This window comes from Astyanax mexicanus, chromosome 10, assembly GCF_023375975.1.
Source record: "Astyanax mexicanus isolate ESR-SI-001 chromosome 10, AstMex3_surface, whole genome shotgun sequence".
Taxonomy (NCBI): Eukaryota; Metazoa; Chordata; class Actinopteri; order Characiformes; family Acestrorhamphidae; genus Astyanax; species Astyanax mexicanus.
The window spans coordinates 48,069,441-48,085,179 of NC_064417.1; the positions used below are offsets into that span (position 1 = coordinate 48,069,441).

Sequence of the window (15,739 nt, forward strand, 5' to 3'; positions counted from 1 at the left end):
GTGCATCTAAAATAATAATTAAAAGTCAATAATATGTTTTTGAAAATCAATACAGTATTGAAAAACAAAATATTGCAATACAATATTATATCAATATTTTTTGTACGTACAGAACCCACATGGGCATGTTTTTGGGGAAAGATACTAAAACAAAAACTACTTAGTAAGTAAAGTACAATAACTAATTGTACAATAATTGTGTAAAAGTATGTGTTATACTTTTTTTCTCTAATATATTCTTCTGACTGTCCCAGCTATTGCTGTGAGACTGAAGATGGATGATTGTATCCGGACTCCAGGTTAGCCTGTACTGTACAGGATTAGCATTAGCTCAGCTGCTGAATGCGACCGTACCGGTGCTGCAGCAGAGAGCCGAGCGACCGCAGCGGGGCTCCGTCCACCCAAGGATGTGTAAACAGTCGGAGCTTTACCCGAAGAAAGGTAAGATTTGCGGGGGGTCTGGAATTAATATTTGACTAACATCGTGTTGTTCTATATTGTGAGACAGTGTAGCAGCGGTTTGGACGTTTTTGCGTTTAAATAAGCCTGAATTGTTTAATTTCAGATGCCCGGACTGCGTCACCTAGTGAATCACATATAACCTAGCTAGCTAGCTTAGCTGTTAGCTTGGCTGCCGTGCTATCGGCGCCTAGTTAGCACGTTAGCTAGCGGTTAGCTTGCTTGGTTTACCTTCATGTGTGTAGCTAGTGTAGACAAAATATTGCCTTTTTGTGCACAGGGCTAATGTAATTTATATTAACTGTTGATGTAGTAAGTTTGCTAGATATTAACGTGCTAGTTATTTAGTTATTTAATTATCTATTTAGCTAATAAAACAACCTATAGTTAGCGTTAGCTAGTATGGTGGCTTTCTTTAGCTTAGCTTACCTAGCTAACGTTATCTAACCGGTTTGTGTGTTGTGATAACGTTAGCTTGCTAGCCTGCTTGGTTTACATTCATATGAGCGGCTAGTGTGGAGAATATTCTTGCATTTAACTATATTAAATACTGATGTAGTTAAATGGCGTGTTAGTTAACTGAATGGTTAGCTAAATAGCAGGTAAAATAGCACATATATCGTACTAACGATTGGCTCACTCAGATGTTAGCCGAGCGAGCTAGCTAGCTAGCTAACGTTAGCTAGGTAAGTTAACCGGTTCTGTGTGTTGTCATAACATTAGCTTGCTAGATTAGCTCGCTTTTACTATATTTTCACACTATTTTTCTGCATTTTAGTTGTATGTATTGATCAACGCAGCCAATATCTAACTGGTAAGTTAGTCAGCTAGTTTAAGGATTTATTTAACGCTATAGCTAACCTAGCTAAGACTCGTGGCCTAATCTAAGCTAGCTAGAAGTCATTTGTGCCGCTAACGAATGAATCGAAACCTTACCTTAGCTATGATTTTCAGCTAGATTAACTTTAGCTATATACCTAAATATAACATATCTAGCCTATTAGTTGGAATAGCCCATATATTGTTATAAAGCACTATTTCAGGTCTGTTTACATTAGGTTGCATTATTAGTTGTAGCTGTTCTTGGGTTGATTTAAAGTCAGGCCAACACTAGCTATCAAAAGGTCTTTGGGGTGCAGGTTTGGGCTGTAAAGAGAAAGAGAAAGATACACCACACTGGCACATTTTCTAGCTACATAGATAGATAAGTAGTTAATTTATCTATAAAAACCGTGGCCTAAACCAAGCTAAACAACTAACGAATTAATCTAAACCTTTCCTTAGCTATGTTTTCAGCTAGATTAACTTTAGCCATTTTTCTAATTATGACCTAAAGGTCTTTGGGGTGCAGGTTTGGGCAGTAAAGAGAAAGAGACACCAGACTGGCACATTTTTTAGCTAGCTAGATAGATAACTAGTTTATATAACGAATGAATCTAAACCTTTCCTTAGCTATGATTTTCAGCTAGATTAATTTTAGCTATATAGCTATCTAAATGTAACCCAAGTTGCCTTTTTGTTCAAATAGCCCAATTTCTATTATATAGTTAGCAAGCATTATTTCAATGTAGTTTACATTAATAATTCAAGCTTAATATGGGTTGATTGAAAGTCAGGCGAATTTGCAAGGTTAGTTTATATTCTTAGTACTGTTTGGGTTGATTTTTTTAAAGCTAGGTTAGATAACTACCAAAATGTCTTTGGGGTACAAATTTGGTGCAGTAATGGCACATTTTCTAATAGATAAGACAAATAACCTATATTGCTTGCTAAATAGATAATTAGATAACGTGTGTTGATTGAGCAAAGTTCTGTGTACTTGTAGGTTAGCTAGTATTCCATTAATACAAATGACAAGTGCAGGTTATTTGGCTTTAGCAAACAAGTTTAAGATAGTTAAGTTAGTTAGCTAATCTACAGTCCTATATTATTTTGCCTTGCTTTGCGCAGACCACCATATTGTAAGTTCCAAGACTGTTGTAACCTATTAATCTCATAATAGCATTGAGTGGTCCAGAAGCTGTCAGATATGGCTTTTCATATTGATAAATTACGCCAAAACTTTGAAAGTGACAAACAGTGGATAGCCAGAAAGTTCATAAACAAGCACATTGAGAAGTACGAAGCATGCAACATAGATCAGCTGCTGTCCCTGTCCATGGTGTGGGTCAACCATGTGTTCATGGGATGCAGGTTGGATGGTTCTGTTTTTTTATCCATCAGCATTGCACATTTTTACACCAGCAAACATTTTAAAGTATTTCAGTGTTTAATCATACACATGCACTGTTAATACAATTCTTTGCATTCATATTGCAAGAAACATGTTTGCTTTTTCGGTTTTGCAGGTATGGCCCACAACTAATGCGGAGAGTGCTTGAGATGGCAGAGGGGATTCATGCTGGCGAAATGCCCTCCTATGAACTAGTCCCAAGTGGTGACGCAAAAAAGAGGCCAATTTTGTCTGATGGAAGTAAGTGTAAAAAACCTGCCTGAGGACATCTCTGGCATTTCTAACTCTGATGATGCTGTGTTCAATTGATGTCAGAAAGTTGGCCTGTTATGATAATAATATTATTGCCTTATTATACAATAAATAGACATGTCCGCTACAATATTTAATAATGGTGATATTGTGTATTGTGTTTATTTGTACATGTATAACAGTAAAGGGTATTTTAACCAGTCATGCATTGACCAATGCTTCAATAACTGTGAATCCATACACATAGTGTGGACTGCAGTAGGTGAAGAAACTAAGGAAAAAACATTTGTACCTTAAATTGCCCTCAGTATAGTCAGTTTTTTACACATGAAACTCTAGTATTCTAGATATGATACACAAGTTTGAAAAAATATATGTTGAAACCAATTTAAAGAGTAAAAAGTGTGTTTCTATACTTCTGATATGAACTAAAATTGTTAGTCTCTTGTTCATTTCAGGAGAGGAGCCCATGAGGAAGATGCCCGTATCAAAATTTGGCTCAAGACCTCGATTTGAGCCAGTGCAGTTTGTCAGTGGCAGCACCAGCAGCAGCAATTGTCTAGGGAGTACAGATGAGAAGGAAAACGAGAAGGAACGCAGGAGTGGAGAGTTAAACAGCGCGAGGGAGTGGGAGCCCGATTTGCCATACAACAGTGGGCGTGGCTACAGCTCTGCGTCTGCCTCTTCGTTTGACAGGGGGGCGTCGCAGGGTTTTGATGCTTGGGCTGAACGTAGAAGCAAGGACATGTCGTTCGGCAACAAGAGCGGTCTTGGCTATGGCAGCAGAGGGTCTCCCTCAAACTTTATGGGAAGAATGCAGCAGGAGTACACTGCCAGATATGAGGCCCACAGTGCAAGACAGTCAGACTCGCCATCTCAAACTAGTAGATTTGATGGATATGCAGGGGGTAGACCTGGGGGCTGGGATTCTGGACGTCAAGGGTTGGGCTATGGACAACAAGACAGACCATCATCTAGCAGGGCTTTTACTAGAGTATACGACAGTCCAAGCAGGAGTAGCCCTGGCCTGTTACCAACACCAAATATGCCCGTTCCAATTCCCCAAGCAACAGTAGAGGAAAAGCAGAGGTTAATTGCAAAGGTTGCATCTGCCGTCGCGGTCACTCTTCGAGATCCTGCCTTCGTAGGTGGACCTGATGGTCCAAATTACAATTTTATTCTCAGCCGCAGCATTCAAGCATGTAAAACCAACCCTGAGTACATTTACGTTAACTTAAAGGATATCCCTCCAGCTGACCTGCCTAAAAATAGGAAAGTGCCATCTGAGGGTTATGCATGTGAGCTGAGGTGTTCATGTGTGTACCTTGCAACAGGGTACTCTGGAAGCAAAAATGGTGCCAGGGATCGTGCATCGGAGCAGGCAGTCAAACTTTTTATGAAGCCAGTGGAAGTCCGTGTTCTACAACGTGTGTATAAGCGTAACTACGTAAACGACATGGTCGTGTGCCAGGCAAATACCCAAAACCCAGCCTTAGTTCCACCTCTCCGCAATCCAGAGGATAACCCACCTCCCAATACCAAGGGTCAGTATGTGCCTGATAAAAGCAAACATTGGTCAGAGTTTGTTTTAATGGAGAATGCCCATGATGCCATCTGCATGCTTAACAATTCTGCTGCCTACAACCGCATGAAAATCGATTACACATTTGACCCCATACCTAACAGCAATCTTTGGCTGTGTAGTGTATACTTGCAAGATGAGTTCGTGGCTCAAGCCAGGGGAACTAAAAAGAGCTCTAAACACGCTGCGGCCGAGGAGGCTGTGAAAAAGCTGCGAATGAACCAGGAAGCTCGCCAGCAGCAGGAACATGAGGAACAGCACCAACAGCCAGCACCACAGTTTTCTCAAGCTCCCCAAGGTTTTTACAATGCAGAGCAGCCCCCTGGCCGTTTCAGCCAGTTCGGTGGCAGGAAGAAGCATCTCAGTGAACTGGTTATTTTAGAGAACTCTGACAATGCCATTTGCATCATTAATGACACGGCGCAGTTCAACAAAGTGGCTGCTGACTACAAATTTACTGTGCTACCAGACCATCGCTGGAGGTGTGAAGTTTATATAGAGGGTCAGTTTGTTGCTGCAGGCATCGGACCCAAGAAGACGGTTAAACACATCGCTGCAAAGGAAGCCATTGCCACACTGAAGCGGACGCAGGCGGTGGTGAAGTCCAACCTCAGGAAGGAGGGGGACGCGGACGCCATATCCCGGAATCAGATCATCGCTCGCTCTGGGGAGGAGGCGATGCGACAGGAAATCAAAGAGGATAACATTGGAAACCAGCTGCTTCGCAAGATGGGCTGGACAGGTGGCGGGCTGGGTCGAGAGGGGGAGGGCATTGCGGAGCCAATCATGGTAAAGGAACAGTTCACCAGGGAAGGACTAGGTATGGACATGGACAGACACGGCAATCAGCTGAGTAAGCGTGATATTGAGGAAATCATACGTAACTATGCTTGCTCTGATCGTCAGGACGACCTGCGTTTCTCCACGGAGCTCAATAATGACGAGCGCAAGCAGATCCATCACGTCTCTCAAAAATACGGCCTACGCAGCAAATCCTACGGACAGGGAAGGCATCGCTTCCTCGTGGTTAGTCGGAGAGTGCAGAAAGATCAGCTGATTGGTCAACTGTTGCAGGAGGGCCAGGTGGGACGATATGAGCTTGTGAAACCTCAGGCCTCTCACTGACTGGAATATGGCAGCCTATAAAGCAACCTATAAATATAAATAAATATTTATCAGTATTTCTTATTCCTGTTTCTGGAGCACCCGTGCACTGCATATCCTTTGGTTTCTGTGTTTCAGACACTCCTGTTCTACTGTTCACCTGCTTTATCGGCTCATTTAGAAGCCAATTATGAAGCACTTCAAGTAATCATTTTGCAAGACGAAATAAATACAACTGACACAAAGAGCAAGGGTGCTACTCTAGAAACAGGGAACAGGAAATACTGCTACAGATGACCGTTACTATGAGTAAAGCAGTTGTACTTTTTGTTTATTTGCTTCAAAAAGAGTGTAAAATGTATTTTTCAAAAAACACAAACACAAATCACACACAACTGTGGGGTTGCTTCAGCATTCTTAAGAGAGCGATCATCATTTTGGATGGATGGAACACTCCTCTTCCCTTTCGTGTAATGCCATATAGATTTTGTCTAAGGTAAAGTTTGCGCTAGGCTAACTCTTGAGGCACTATGATGTACACAAGCTACCTTACTAACAGAGGTCTGTCATGTTGTATCCTGTGATTTTTAAGGACATGAACATTAGTAGTGGGTCTTAGGGCAGCATGTGCTCCTTTCGAATTGAAACATTCCATTTCCATTTTCATCACAAAAACATCCATCACCTCTTCATGTGCAGTTACTTAAAACATTTAAATTATAAAAGAAAAAAGTAAAAAAAAAAAAAAACTAAAAACAATTCAAGGGACGAATTGCCATCACACACCTACTAGTCACCTTCTGATCAGGTAACCACTGCTAACAACATCTTAAAAGATCCCTGGCATCATTCGGAAGTTAGTTACTCAAACTGTCTTCCTTTGATTAATGCCTCAGCAACGATTCCTGTGATTTGCTTTCCTGATGTCTCTTTAGGTTTTGTGAATACTGTAAGTGTCAGCTTGTTTTGGCATACATATTAAACCAATTTAATCTGTTCATGGTTCACTAGTCATCTTTTTTAAGTCTTAAAATTAGGGCTGCACATAACATTACAACTTTGATAAAAAAGGAGGAGCAGCACAGAGACACTGCAGGTAGCGTGAGTGTTGGATTCTGTGGTTGTAGTTTGAGTCACACTCAGATTAAAACTGACCAGTATGATTTATTTTACTTTAAAAATGGACACACACACACATTGTGATGTATTCAGTCACTTCCCTCTCACACATCTCTTTTCATTCAGTGTGTTTTTATGTTTGATTTTTACATTGTAAATTAAATATTGAAGAAATTAAATATACAGCTCTGGGAAAAAAAAAGAGAACAGCTTCAGTTTCTGAATCAGTTTCTCAGATTTTGCTATTTATAGGTTTATGTTTGAGTAAAATAAACGTTGTTGTTTTATTCTATAAACATTTCTCCCAAATTCCAAATAAAAATTGTCATTTTGAGCATTTATTTGCAGAAAATGAGAAATGGATGAAATAACAAAAAAAATGCAGATGGTTCTTAAGCACAGTTTTTATGCATCTTGGCATCATGTTCTCCTCCACTTACAGTCTTACACACTGCTTTTGGATAACTTTATGCTGCTTTACTCCTGGTGCAAAAAATTCAAGCAGCTCAGTTTGGTTTGATGGCTTGTGATCATCCATCTTCCTCTTGATTATATTCCAGGGGTTTTCAATTTGGTTTTCCAGAGCTGTATTAAACTTTTAATATTTATTCACCAAAAGTTAAGATTGGAGTAAAATAAATATGCCATAGAAAATGAACATTTTGTTTTTCATCAAAGCTGAAAAAAATTATATATTGTGCAGCCCTTTATATTCCTTAATAGTAACCATAACACAGTTGCACTCTGTGTTTCAGTAAACTGCACTGAATAATGCTGTTTGTAATGCTGAAATAAAGTCATCATATTGCATCTGTAATTACGAAGTTTGTACGACATAATCCGCTCAAGACTGCAATACGTGTCATCCCTCCAGAATTTTTTTTTGTCTTGGAATTAAATCACACAAAAATGGTAACCTGTGTCACAGGTGCAAAAAATATCCTGAATAAAATAGTTTCAGATAGATCAGTACATATAATTTATTGCCAAGTTTTATGTTCAGTGTCATTTTTTTCCCTAGTTTTTAAACATGCAGTCTTGCTTTTTTTCTTAAGACGAAACATTTTAGCTTATTTTACTGTTTATTTACAAGAAGTGAGAAAATTTACAGTTTCTTACATGGATTACTAGTGCAAATCTGACACTCGAACTCAGGATGTGTATTTGAAAAAAGAAAAGAAAAACGAGAAAAAGATGACCCACATGAAGTAAAACAGATTGTTTTAGAGCAAACATAAAACAATATTGTGCCCAGGGAGAGGGATCAACAATCCATGTGTGAAAAAATTTAAAACAAACTGCAATCAAATTATTATAACTGAAATAAATACCCAATTATCTTGCAGAGCAAGAACGGTGAAGATGTGTACAGTCTGTGATACATCAGTACCATTGTGTTACATTCCCAAGGTCATAAAACAGCTTTGCAAAATTAAATTTCAGAAGTGTAATGTGAAGCTCCTTTCAGAACAGTAGCACACCAGTTCTCAGATCAGTTCGGGTATAAAAACTACTCTTTTTGTATTAAATACCTTCAAACATGAACAGTTCTGAGGCTTTAAAAGTAGCTAAAACATTCACAAGTACAACTTAGTACATCTTCGTCTCAAAGAGTTGTGTCTTTAGCTTATTTTTAACAAGTGATTCACAACACAGGGATTGATAACTGGGTTAGATTATCCTGCCCTCTGCAAGACCACCTTGCAATTCCTTGGCGCTTTTTATTGAATATTGGACTGTGAAGATGAAGAAAAAAAGAAAAGAGAAAATTATTTTTTAAGGGGATGTTAAAAGCTAGATTCACACTGGAAACCACAACCTGAGCAACCACTTGCCCTTGCCCTAAATTCAACCAGTCCAAACAACAGGAGCAAACCAAAACCAAAAACAGCACAAGTTGTGGATCGACTCCTGATTGGAGACGTTTTAAAAGAGGAAACAAAAATTGAAACCTCGCTAAAAGCAGCGAGGTACATTCTGTCGAGTTAGGAAACGTCCGTGTCCAAGAGTATAAGATTCAGCATTAAGAGGGAGACCACAACACAACAGCACTCACAACTTTGCAACAGCTACAGAACAGACAATTCTACAGAGTAAGAGGAAGATTTAAAACATGATTTGTATTTAATTTCTTTCTTCGCGCAGCGGCGTTCCTCTCGATGGCCGAGGCCAGGCATTGTTCAAACTCTGAACTGTCGGGGTGGGGATGGGTGGGACGGGAAGGTTGGGTCAACAATCACGCCAGCTCTGTTCCACGATGGCAGACACTCGCTTCTCATACTCGCGCTTGTTCTCTTGGTACAGCTGAGCCGCCTGGCTGTTGGCAGGACTGTTTGGGTTCGGCTCGTCCAGTAAAGACTGCAGAGAGTGAAAAAGACATGTAAAGCCTGACTCTGGAGTAGGGGTGGGCGATATTGCCCTAAAATAAGATCACGATATTTCATGGCGATATGACAAAACACATGCTAACTTTAGCGATGAGTTAGCTAACATTACAGGAAAAGGTTAACAGGGAGCTAGCCAACATTAGCGGCGAGCTAGCTAACATTGTAATGTTACCAGCGAGTTATCTAGCTGAATTACTGGGAAGAGAACTAAGGTTAGCGGAGAGCTAGCTAACATAGTAACATTAGCAGCTAGCTAGCTAGCTAATATAATAACATTAGCGATGAGTTAGCTTTAATACCAGGTACAGAACTAAGGTTAGCTAGCCAACCTTAGCTGTGAGCTAGATAACATAGTAAAGTTGGCGGTGAGTTAGCTGCGTCAAATCATTTTCTACCAAAGAAAATATGACTACATTTTTGGCTCTTAAATTATATTTATTGCGGTCTAAAAAAGCATTCAATTTGACGTTTTAAAATGGTACAAGAACCCTGGATATGGCACACTTCTAACTGAGATATTAAAATATATGAAAAAATTAATCAGATTTGTAACAGAAATCAGTGATCCAGAATGTCATGATACTAATAATGCACTCCAAATATCTCCATATATCCAGGATTAAAGTAAAATAAATGATACTGGACAGATATAGCCTGTCTTTAGTAGATATATAATGAGAAATGAGAACAGTGTGAATTTTTCTTTTACTTAAACAGCAAAAAATAGTTTCCCAAAGTGATAATTACTGGTGGTTAATATGGTACGATATTTCAGGATAAAAAATCGTTCAAGATATTCAAAAATGTTGTTACAAAATGGTACACCCCTACTCTGGACCAAAGGTATCAAAAGTATTCCCATGAAACCCATGTTTTACGTACCTGTATAGATGTTAAAATAGAAGAAACGTCGTACGTTGGACTCCAGCGGTTCTGAAGAATGTCCAAGCATATACTACCATCTGCATAAACTAAACAGATAAGAGAGGAACAGGTCAGACTCATCCTACACCCCTAAAAAAATGATTTAATTCACTGCGATTTTGTAAAACTTACCATTAGGGTGAAACATTTTGGATACAAAGCGGACGGTGGGGGGTTTGTTTGGATATTCTTCCGTAAATTCTATTGTGAGTTTAAAAGTTCCTGAAAGACAATAAATAAAGAAATTTAACCAAGATTACAATGCTTCCATTTACATACACACTTTCAGCTTTTTGCCCATAAATGGAAAAGGTTGTGATTAGTTTTTTTTTTTTGTGGTATACATCCTGTGCTTTTATAATCCAGACCACTAAAATATCTGAGGCTTCTTCCATTGGTCAAAAACATAAAAAAAAATACAGAACTAGGCTATTTGTGGCATACACTTAGTTTTATATGTGTAGATAAAGTACAGTTGATTCAAAGATTACATAAGTCACTACATATGTGTCAAATTTGATGTTTAAGATTAAGATAGCATATTAGTGACTGTATGTCAGTGGTTTAATTTAATTAAGCAATAATAAAGCAATATATGCTGCTTAAACTTACTTTAGCCCAATCCAGACAGGATTAGTTTCTCACACTTCTACTCAGTGATAAAACTCCTGCATCTGGACTGCAGTTGAAAAAAAACAGGAGGACCAGTGAGTTCAGTAGCTCCTCTATTTCCACTTGCTGTTGTGTTTACGTGCATCTCCATGGAAACGCGCACCCAAAGTGTAATTATGGTGGGCGGCAGTGGACAAATAGCTATTTTATTAAACACGGAGTGATAAAACTCAGAGATGTGGATCTAGACAGGACTAAAATTACTGGAGGACCACGGAGTTCATTGAAAAAACAGTGGATAATTCAGCCTGTAATTTTCTTAGAGGACGTCTGACACAAACATAGTTGTTCCAGACAGGAATAAAATCACAGAGGACCCCCAGAAAAGAGACAATTACCCCAGCACCCCATGAAAAACTAATCCTGTCCGGATAGGGCTTTTGCTTATTCCAACATATTAAAAATCAGAAGATGAGTAATCAAAGTAGAAAAAAGTATAATGGCTTATTATGTAAATTCTTGAAAGTCTAATGATGCCTCACATCATCTACAGCTATAAATGAGCGATGCTGGACTGTCTGTGATTTAAGAAACAGTATAAAGGTTTTAATCTCAGTCCAGTATTTCTGTTTCATGTGATGCGCGCGCTCAACCAACAATTACATGAACAGTATTCTACAAAAAAATATATAATATATCTAAACTGGAGAAGACATAAATATTATTAATTTTAATGAAAAATAAGATTTTGCAATGTGAATATTTCAAAAAAAAAATCTGGTAGTAATTTTTGCAATATATATATATATATATATATATATATATATATATATATATATATATATATATATATATATCACAATGTAACTTTTCCTCCCATTATTTTGAGACCCTAATGTCACTAACAACATTTTTCTTATTTAAACAGATTTAATGCATTTTTTGTGCTGACACAACACACTCATTTTTACACTTTTACAGAGCAAACTTTTTAAAATGTATTTGTTCATGTATAACCCTACACTGCTGTCTCTCCAAGTGTCTGATATAAACAGCATTAGGAGTAGGCATCTCACGGTACAATATAATACTGCGATTCTGTGACGATACACATATCCAAATGTGACATCACGTATTAATAATGTATTGCAAACATTACAATATATCACGATTAACAGAACACCAACATCCAGACTAGTTATTTTGCATTTTAACTTTAGCTTTTAGTTTTATGTTATACAAATAAGTTACACAATCCTTAAAAATGTCTGGATGCAATATTTAAATGTTTTTGTAACCTTAAAATGTTAATTGTAACCTTTAACCAACTTTAAGCTAAAGGCTGTTTTATGAAACACTGAGAGGAAACATTTAAAGCATCACATATGTGATGTAGCTGCACTGCTGCTAAATGAGGGAAAAGGGGATTAAAGAAAAGACCTAATCAGTGACCCGTATGGCATTACAGCATGGGCAGATAGAAAATCCCCTTTTGGACCCAAATACCCCATTAACAGACATGCCTCCAACGCGCCAGCAGACTGTAATCTAAGCTCGTCTGCGCAACAGATTAAAGGTCAGTAAAGAGCACTGGACATTTCTGTACAAATGAAAGATCCTCTAAGTGTACATTAATACTTAAATTACTCATTCTAAATATTACAATTTAAATAGTTTCTCCAGTAATCTATAATTCAAAAACAAAATGTTTAGTATGTCAACTAATAAGAGTAAGTCCAGGAAACAGTTCTATATGCACGTCATATCAAAACATGTACAGTACCAGTCAAAAGTATGGACACACTGTATTATTTCTTTATTTTATTTATTTTCTACATTGTAAATTAATATTAAGAGATGAAAACAATTAAAGGGCCACACAATTACTAAAATTTCTAAACCTGATGAACTGAGATGGTGATTTGAGGTGATTTAATTGGGAGGAGCTGGAGCTTCACAGCGTGAAGGAAAAGCAGCAACTATTGTTCAGCACCTCCAGAAACTCCTTCCTTCAAGATGCTGAGAAAACTATTCCCTCACGAAGACACTGAGATTAAAATATCAAGAGTGTGCAGATCTGTCCTCAAAGATAAATGTGATACTTCTAAAGTATAAAATCTAATTTTATACTGTTTTCTGCATGTGTTCCTGTATAGCTTTAATATAGTCTTTAATATTAAATTTACAATGTAAAAAATATATATATATATCATACAAAGAAAGAAATACATTAAATGAGAAGAGGCTTGTCTAAACTTTTGACTGGTACTGTAGATGTTTTGATAGGAGTTGCATATAGAACTGTTTCTGAGAAAAGAGATAAGAAAATTTAGGAACCCACGGACACTAAATTAAAGCCCAAATGAAAATATAAAAAGAGCTGTAATAGACTTACCATCTTCAAAAGGTGTTCCCTCCGGGCTACAACCAGAAGAAATGAAGCAACAGGTCAGATCATTCCAAATGATAAGCCATCTTAACATAAATGACATGCAAACCTAAACTAGCTATATTATTTCTTTCATAAAATAAATGTACCATGTAGTCGTTCATACAAAGGCAGACTGAACATATAGCTACAACAACACAAACAGTAAAACAATACAAAACATTTCAATGCAAACCACCAACAGTGGACACATAAATAAGAGCAAATAACATTAATTTACATCTAATTTCACTCTCTCTCATCTATAATTACTCTTTTACTAATAAACATACACCGCCTGGCCAACAAAAAAAAGTGGCAACCTGGATTTAAGTAAGTAAATGATGCGGGGTTGATGCTGCAGTTGGTCTGCAGGTTTAGGTTCAGCAACAGTATGTGCTGAAAGAATGAGGTCAGCTGACTACCTGAATATACTGAATATAAACCATCTTATTCCATCAATGGATTTGTTCTTCCCTGATGACACGGCCATATTCCAAGGTGACAATGTCAGGATTCATGGAGCTGGAATTGTGAAAGTGTGATTCAGGGAGCATGAGATCATCATTTTCACACATGGATTGAGAGAGAGTTCACCACAGAGTCCAGACCTTAACCTCATTGAGAATCTTTGGGATGAGCTGGATGGAGAAGAGCTGCTTTGTGCAGTGGTCAGACTCTACCATCATCAATGCTGCTGCAAGATCTTGGTGAAAAATTAATGCAACACTGGATTAAAATAATAAATAAATCTTTTGACGTTGCAGAAGCTTATTGAAACAATGCTACAGTGAATGTGTGCTGCAATCAAAGCTAAAGATGGTCCAATTATATATTAAAAGTGTGTGAGCTATTTTTTTGGCCAGGCAGCGTATATTGAAAACTATTCAGAATTACAGTGCAGAAATCTAGATTTATTATTTATGTTACTAAATAATTCACATATCTGTACCTGGAGAAAAAAATCCCTGAGAGAGTGAAATACCATGTAGATCAATGGTGAACGTAAAGGTAAACCCTATGTTATAAGCCAACTCCTGCTTTATAATTAAAACCAGGACATAAAAAAATCAATGAGTAAAGTCTTATGCTGTAAATAATGAATGATAATTACCCAAAAATGACAGCATTCCACACCATGATGTTGTTTTCTGAAGGGGCTCCACTCACTCCTGCTGGGGGATCCTCCTGCAGTCTGAGAATAAAACCCAGAAAAACACTTTTTCCTCACCTTTTACATCACAATTACACAAACTGTTACATATATTGATATTTATACATTAATATTGAAAGCTGTAAATCAGAATAAGAACGGTTATATTCGCTAAAACAGCCCTAATACTCAGCTATCTGACCAGTTTCACAAAAACGTCGCCATGTTTGATCTGCCCAGCCACCTAAACTAGCCGGTGTTCTGTCAATTTAAGCTACTCGTCGATGTGTGCTTCTTGGCAGCTCTGCGCATGCGCTGACCCACATTTTTTCTTTTCGTTGATCTCGTGTTTTTCATAAAACTAATTTTCTTTTTTTTGCTTTCTTTCTTTCTTACTATGTATTTTTCCTAATTGTCATGCGCATTATATAATGTTGATCTGACTGCTATTATTTGTTTGAGAAAAATAATAATTAAATACATTTTTAAAATACTGAAATTTATCAGTAATAAGAATAAAAATAATAAAAGCTTTTGTCTAGAAGGATTAATTATGAGTGTATATTCAGACTGTTAACCATTCAATACATTTCAACGAACGTTGACTGATTCAAAGTCAGAATTTCAACACTAATAGATATAGCCTATTAGAGAACGTTTAATAAAAGATTAGAGATGGCAAACGTTAGTCAACGTTAATCTCATACGTCAGTTATTTATGTGAGTTATTTTGGCAAGTCGATTTTTAAATGTTTTGGTTTTATTTGTATTAACCCTCATTTAAATTAAATATGTAAAAAAAATATATATATCTTGTTTGTGTTCTATACTTATAGCATGTACTGTGTTGGTCTAGCAGTGTAAAAAGGGACATTAAAATAATAATGATTATATTATTGTTAGTATAATAATAATAATAATAATAATAATAATAATAATAATAATAATAATAATAATAATAATTAGTAGGAGGAACTTAAAATATAAGCATTAATGAGTGTATATTTAAAGCTTCAGCTCAACCAGTAAAATTTTAAATTAACCACCTTTTTAAACATGAACGTTGATTCAATGCCAGTATCTCAACATTAACCAATAATGAATAAAAACGTTATTTAAATGTTTTTAGTTATTTTTTATATATCTCAGCATTCTTTACTATAAATACAGCAGTGAGCGCTGAATACCCCGAGGTAACACGTTTGACACGACAGCACAAATCGGCACAACACCCTTTCTCTCAAAACAGCCGAGCGGCCGGCCCGCTTCTTCCAGATCACTTACCGTTTAAAATCCCTCATCAGACGCCGTCGTGCTGGGGTTGACATCTTGTTTAATTGAAAAATAAAAACGTCACCATAAGTTTTCTGTGTTTGCGGCTCGGGTTCCGGTTAAAATGCGGTGTTTAGAGGAGCTCAGCGCGGCCGGTGTACCGAGAAATCCGCTGTTCTCTGCTGGAGAGGATCGTTTCCCCTGTTATCTGAAC

The 15,739-nt window shown here is 37.3% G+C and overlaps 2 protein-coding genes across 4 annotated transcripts; one reads left to right on the forward strand and one right to left on the reverse strand.

Moving 5' to 3' along the window:
* The first annotated feature begins 332 nt into the window (after positions 1 to 332).
* nkrf (NFKB repressing factor) lies at positions 333 to 6,628 on the forward strand. 3 transcript variants are annotated; one of them, XM_022684274.2, is made up of 3 exons: positions 333 to 441; positions 2,808 to 2,932; positions 3,403 to 6,628. In XM_022684274.2, the coding sequence occupies exons 2-3, from the start codon at positions 2,824 to 2,826 to the stop codon at positions 5,649 to 5,651; spliced, it is 2,358 nt and encodes a 785-aa protein (XP_022539995.2). In that variant the 5' UTR covers positions 333 to 441; positions 2,808 to 2,823; the 3' UTR covers positions 5,652 to 6,628. The 3 variants fall into 3 exon arrangements, with proteins under 3 accessions (XP_022539995.2, XP_049340433.1, XP_049340432.1); XM_049484476.1 differs by lacking the exon at positions 333 to 441 and adding an exon at positions 2,379 to 2,652; XM_049484475.1 differs by lacking the exon at positions 333 to 441 and having other exon boundaries at positions 2,815 to 2,932; positions 3,386 to 6,628.
* Positions 6,629 to 7,704: 1,076 nt separating this feature from the next.
* On the reverse strand, positions 7,705 to 15,739 carry ube2a (ubiquitin-conjugating enzyme E2A (RAD6 homolog)). The gene is made up of 6 exons (XM_007254392.4): positions 15,538 to 15,739; positions 14,215 to 14,295; positions 13,068 to 13,093; positions 10,193 to 10,282; positions 10,019 to 10,107; positions 7,705 to 9,107 (listed from the first exon to the last, which is right to left on the reverse strand). The coding sequence occupies exons 1-6, from the start codon at positions 15,579 to 15,581 to the stop codon at positions 8,979 to 8,981; spliced, it is 459 nt and encodes a 152-aa protein (XP_007254454.1). The 5' UTR covers positions 15,582 to 15,739; the 3' UTR covers positions 7,705 to 8,978.

What these genes read in the sequence shown, in the direction of transcription:
- nkrf (XM_049484476.1), top strand. Translation starts at nt 2,489, where the DNA reads ATGGCTTTTCATATTGATAAATTACGCCAAAACTTTGAAAGTGACAAA. An exon ending in CATGTGTTCATGGGATGCAG is followed by an intron (nt 2,653 to 2,807) that starts GTTGGATGGTTC and finishes TCGGTTTTGCAG; the next exon opens with GTATGGCCCACAACTAATGC. An exon ending in GCCAATTTTGTCTGATGGAA is followed by an intron (nt 2,933 to 3,402) that starts GTAAGTGTAAAA and finishes TGTTCATTTCAG; the next exon opens with GAGAGGAGCCCATGAGGAAG.
- ube2a (XM_007254392.4), bottom strand. Translation starts at nt 15,581, where the DNA reads ATGTCAACCCCAGCACGACGGCGTCTGATGAGGGATTTTAAACG. An exon ending in TGGAATGCTGTCATTTTTGG is followed by an intron (nt 13,094 to 14,214) that starts GTAATTATCATT and finishes TTCTGGTTGTAG; the next exon opens with CCCGGAGGGAACACCTTTTG. An exon ending in GGGAACACCTTTTGAAGATG is followed by an intron (nt 10,283 to 13,067) that starts GTAAGTCTATTA and finishes ATTGTCTTTCAG; the next exon opens with GAACTTTTAAACTCACAATA.